The following is a 5,898-nucleotide window of genomic DNA, read 5'->3' on the forward strand; positions in this document are numbered from 1 at the left end:
GGTTTTACTGTGGCCACTGCCCATTCAGCAATCCAACCTCCCTAAAAGAATGTGGTCACATCCTTTACCTCATGGCACTCCCCTGGATGGCACCTTTGACACATCCCTTCTTCCAGAGAGCTCTGATTCAAGGTTCTCAAACTGGATTTTCTCTTCCTAACAGGTGGATCTGGCGGGGGGGTGGGGGCACCACAAACCCTGAGACTTTCATAAAATACAGGGTGCCACTGGCTCATGCTTAGCTATTCAGAGGCTGAGATCTGATGATCGCAGTTCAATGCCAGCCTGGACAGGAAAGGCTGTGATAATTTTACCCCCAGGTAACCACCAAAAAGACAAAAATGGAGCTGTTGCCAAAATGGTAGAGAAATCACATTGAGAAAAAAAGTTCAGGGGCAGCACACAGGCCCTGAGTTCAAGCCCTAGAAATAGTGAAAATACAAAACCAAGTACATGAAATTTGTCCTTGGTACCTATACCCCAGGGTAATATTCATATTCTACTCTTACTCATGCACCGTAACAAATAAGCCCCAGCTAACAGCACCTATATAATATATGCAGCACAGAACTCACTGACTTTTTATATAAACACAGACCCAGGGCTTAGGTTCAATGTCTAGCACTACCGAAAACCCTCTGCCTCCCCTACTCTATTTACAGGTATACCCATCTGCCAACTAGAAAAAGCAAGAACCAACAAAAGGACCCTGAAAACTCTTACTTCAAAGCTGTCTGTATTACCTGTCCTGGAATAGAAAGCTTTAGAAGTTATTGCTTTAAGGTCAGTAAATGTCCTCCCCTAGAACAACCCCATTAACTAGATACCAAGAAAAACTTGCTCTAAAACACTGGCCCAACCTGAGTATATTCTAAAGAAGAACCACAGATGGAAAAAAAAAAAAGAAAGAAAAATACTAAACAGAGACTATTTTTTTTTAAAGTTTAACAGGGATTATGTCAGATAAAAAGACCATAGATAGAGGTTTTTTTTCTTTTATTTTTCAAAAATTTTAATGTAAAATTGTATTTGTTTACATAAAAATACTTATCTGGGTAGCAACTAGGTATTTCAAGAAAATTCCATGGACACAATTTTATCCATTTCCACAGTGAAGTTAAGGCGTTTGATAAGAGGACTGAGGGTGCCCCTATGTGGTGGCAGAAGGAAGTGCTGCTGGCCAAATAAGAGGCGCCAACAACCAGTCAAGTATTCATTAATTCCCTTTCTTAAAAGACCTCAGACATTCCACAGGCTTTTTCATTTCTTCTACACCTTGCATCTTTAATATTTTTGTCAGAGGCTTGAAGCTGGTGTACTCACGTGATAAGCTTTGATTTCCATCAAGAAAAGAGAGGTTTTATGTTTGCAAAAAACATATACTAAAGCAATCAATATGAACCCTTAAGATTAGCTCAAACTCCTTCACAAAACAACCAGACATGCCAGGACAGGCGGCAAAGCTCTACAGTGGGAACAGTGGGCAAGGATGTGGGGCGAAGGAACCAAACTGATAAAACCAAAGCAGATCCCAAAGAACAAAAGCAGCTTTAGTTCCCTGGTAAACAAGCTCAGCCTCTGTTCCCATTTTAGCTATCAAGACATCAGAAGCCAATGCCAGGGACTAGAATAGAATTTAAGATAATTCCACCAAGATTTAATTTCATACCAATCTACCAAGACCAACATGAAGCTGACCTCGGACACTTAGGGAGACTGTTATCCAACACTGAACATGTGAGTTGGTAACCTATTTGTTTAAATGGTTTCTTCCCCTGCATTGAAGGAATATGCCTTCACAAACATCTCATGACTAGAAAGCCATGCAGAATGCAAACAATCTCTTTAATGTTCTCAGTGTCTCTCATCAGACAGTTTGAGAAATAAACTTTTCTCCTCAGAGAAAGGAAATGACATCCAAAGGTGAAGAAGGCATTCATAGCTCTAGTTTTCCAGACTCTGGACATCATCCTTGTCACATTTCTTTTTTAATTCTAGGATCATTACCTCAACTCCTGCACAAACTTCCACAACATGCCTCCAGCCTGGATCATACAAAGACCTAGACACAATTTCTTGAGTTTCTAGCCACATACACTGTTCTCTGAAAATCCCTACAGATAGGCAAGAAGCCTGATTCTCTGCCTGAGGACCTTCTCATCGGGCAAGCAGTGTAAATACAATACTACTGTTGTAACATACAAAAAAGCACTTACTAAAGGAAGATGTACAATATGAAACCAAATAGATAGTGGAAGTATGGTCAGCTGGCACCACCTGTCTTCTCCAGATCACTGACCCACAGTGGTTGTGATAGAGAAGGCCAGATCAGGAGCGATTTCCCCCAGGGCTGGCATTGGACCCAGGGCTGTATGCATGCTAGTCAAGCCATCTATCACTGACCCACATCTCCAGTGCATTTATGCTAAATCTTTGAAAATCTTTGAGCTTATGATACTCTTCAATAACAATAAGCAAAACAATAAACACTTATTGACTACTTACTGATGGTTGCCATATAACTCAAGGATCCTAAAATGTCATTCAAAAAAAAGCTAGGTCTGGGCCCCATATACAACCCAAACATGAAAAGGGAATAAGTGTGGCAGAACCAAACATTACTAGAGGCAGGGAATCTAAGGCCCTGGGAGGAACCCAAGGCTCTGGGCTGAATATTGACTCTGTGGACCCCTGATGGGTTTCTGCATCCTGTTGAATGGCTGGAATTGAATAATGGTTATTTGAAATGGATTATTGATCCCACTCCCTTGTCATGGGTCTAACTTCTCCCACTCCTCCCTAGAGGAGGTTGTGAACAGACATATGTTCAAGGGGCTTTCAGAAATAATTGCAGGAGGAAGCCAGGTGTGGGGGCTCACACCTGTAAGAGAATCATGCAGTGCTGGCAACTGAGCCCAGGACTTCACATGCACACGGTGAGTATTCAACCACGGAGCTTCAGACTTTGTTCTCTTTCTCATTTCTATCATCAACCATTTACCCACTCAAAGGCAAGAAAATATTTTCCCTAACCCCAAGACCCAAACAGGATTGACAGTTTTCTATTATGAATGTTCATATATTAAAAACAAAACAAGCTCCACTTCACAGGTTGAAACAAAAATCACAAAGCAATACAACTGCCACATCTGGTACTTTCACCAGGGTGGAGATGGGGAAAGGAGCACTGGTAAGTCTCAGTCATGTATCGGAATGTTGCTTACCTAATTCTGCTTCTGAAATGGGCAACATCCAAGCAGCATCAAGCCAGGAGTGCACCGTTTCTTAGGCATTCCCAGATGGGTCCTTCTGCCTGGCCTAACTAATGCCTCTCTCCCTGACTCTCCTGCAACCTACTATGGGACCAACTCCTCTCTGGGGGTCTGGACAGTACTAGCCAATCATATTAACCCAGCTTCAGTCTTGAAGGCCTTCTGGGCCTCAGTCCCACTGGACTGCCTCCAGTCTAGGATGAGTATTCCAACTCTCCTTGCATTCTCGGTAATGTTGACCACTGGCCAGACTAGATGACATAAACAGTCCTTCTGGCCTCAAAAAGAACTAGTCCAAAGCTGAGGTGACCAGCCTGACTGAGCTTGACATCCCTTCTGAGTTTACTGACAGCCTTTTGCTGTTGACAATCACAGTTCTTCCCAAAAGTTATAAAAGCTATGACTTAAGAAGTTGGGAGGGGGTTAAAATGGATGGACTGGTTTCTGCTTTTTAAGATGCTATCATAGTGCTACCCAACAGGTTCCTCCAAAGTAGGCTGTTTCATAAATCTTTCCTCTCTCTCTCTCTCTCTGTGCTGAAGATTGAACTTAGGGCCTCCTGCATCCTAAGAATACACTCTGCCACTCAGTTACACTCCCAGTCGCATAGACACCTCTAACTGTGCAAGAATTTTAGAGTTAACTGGCAACAAGCCTGAAAATTTGGTTACGAATATAGGTACAGAGCTGGTTCATCAAATCTCTGTTCTGGCCCGCAACCCAATGCATTTCAACTAATGTGTCATCTACTTCCTTCTTAACTTTGATCAAACACTTGAACAGGTACGGTCCAGCTGTTCCTTGGAGGTGCTTTGCCTTCTCAACCACGGTGCTTCCCAACTGCTCAGAAGCCTCTTGGTCCTGGGCCCCATTGCTGGAGCCCATGCAGCTTTCCACAGCGGCCATCCCTCCCCTTTCCTCACTCCTTTCATCCTCCATGGCTTCTGGGATTTCCTCTTGGGACAGTGACTCCTGACTTGGGCAGTGGCCATCCACAGTGGCAGATTCGCCTTCAGGCAGAGCAGACCCACAAAGGGCACTCTCCCGGGGGGCCTGGGCCATATCCTGGCTGCTGCCTGACCCTTTAGGGGTGGACTTTTTCTCTTCCAAGGCTTGAATGACGTCCTCAGGGGCTCGAGGAACCTCCCTCAGCTGTCTCACTCGCTCTCTTTTCCTTCTCCTTAAATGAATCCATGAGTTTTCTATGGCTGTCAGGAAAAGGCTCACTTCCTCATTTCCACAGGGAACTCGTTTGTGCTGGACCTAAGTAGAAACAAACAGGATTTTATAGGAAAGCACCTGTCCCTTCTTGTCAAACTCCTTTTAAAAGGAGAGGTTAGGAGCACATCATCATGTGCCTGCACATACCTTCAGGTCAGTGAGAATCTTCTCTATCCAGGTAGTCACAACCACGATGCCCTCCACTGTTTCAGAGCCCAAAGAGGATGCTTTTAGGGCTAATTCTTTCATCATAGACTCCAACACTACAAACGTAATGGGTTTCCTTGGTTTTTCTAACTTTCTTCGTTTACTTGGTGGTGACTGAAAGGAAAAAAGAAGGAACAGAGTAAATATTGAAATCCCATGCACTGTAACTGACTCAAGGAGGGAGGAAAGCTCTACAACTTCAGCTCCCAATCATGAAGCCTTTGTACATGCTATTTTCAGGACTCAGAACAGCTCTGCAAGATTTTGCCATCTTCCCACTTTATAAAAGGAAATACTGACACAGACAGACTGCACCATCATAGCTCAGGTGACACAACTAGTAATGGCCCAGGTGGGCATCAACCCCAAACCCAATTTCTTTCCAACCACACCACCTGGCTAGCAGCACCAACCTCTTCTAAAGGCTAAATAGACTTCTATGTCTGCTGTGCTGAAGCAGGCCTGTCCTTCAACTCAAGCACCTGGATTGCTATGTCCTTTTCCATTTAAAAACAATATAAAACAAACAAACCTGCACAGTGTAAAATCCCCAACTTGCTGGGGCTTGACCTACAGCAGCTTGTGTGATTACATGCTAAGAATGAATAGGGATACTAATACAACATGGGTGGAAAAGCAGGGCTGCAGTCTCCACCTCCCCGGCTGGGTCAGGCCAAGCTCTGGGCTGGCTGACACCATCTCTCAACTGGGCTCTGGGACACCAGCACTGAGCACTGCGTGGGAAAGCTTGGGCCAGGAAACTCCACCACCCTTCTATCTCAGGGCTGGAAGGTAAATCACATCCTACCCACTAGAGGGACTCAAGTTCCATTTTAAAACCAAATGATCCTTTTGTAGTACAAGTTTACTTTTTCAGAGCTACAGCTGTGGCTCAAGTTGTAGAATGGGTGCTTATTAGCAAGTGTAAGGCTCTGAGTTCAAATCTTAGCATCACCAAATAGACAGGAAGATAGGAAGATAGGTAGACAGACAGACAGACAGACAGACAGACAGACAGAGGCTGGGAACATGACTTAGTGGTAAAATGTTGTTTAGCATGCATGAAGCTCCTGGGTTTGATTCCTTAGTATCACATAAACAGAAAAAGCTGGAAGTGGCACTGTGGCTCAAGTGGTAGAGTGCTAAGCTAGCCTTGAACAAAAGCAGCTCAGGGACAGTGCCCAGGCCCTGAGTTCAA

General features: G+C 44.1%; 1 protein-coding gene across 1 annotated transcript in view; it reads right to left on the minus strand.

The window, feature by feature from the left end:
• Positions 1–994: 994 nt before the first annotated feature.
• Positions 995–5,898, minus strand: part of Mettl16 (methyltransferase like 16) — a 50,510-nt gene continuing 45,606 nt past the window's right edge. The window contains exons 10-11 of the mRNA XM_013016316.1: positions 4,641–4,814; positions 995–4,535 (exon numbers count right to left, since the gene is read on the minus strand). Coding sequence (XP_012871770.1) covers positions 3,912–4,535; positions 4,641–4,814 — 798 coding nt within the window. The 3' untranslated portion in view covers positions 995–3,911. The remainder of the gene's footprint in view (positions 4,536–4,640; positions 4,815–5,898) is intronic.

Source organism: Dipodomys ordii, unplaced genomic scaffold (genome assembly GCF_000151885.1).
Source record: "Dipodomys ordii isolate 6190 unplaced genomic scaffold, Dord_2.0 Scaffold31, whole genome shotgun sequence".
Classification (NCBI taxonomy): Eukaryota; Metazoa; Chordata; class Mammalia; order Rodentia; family Heteromyidae; genus Dipodomys; species Dipodomys ordii.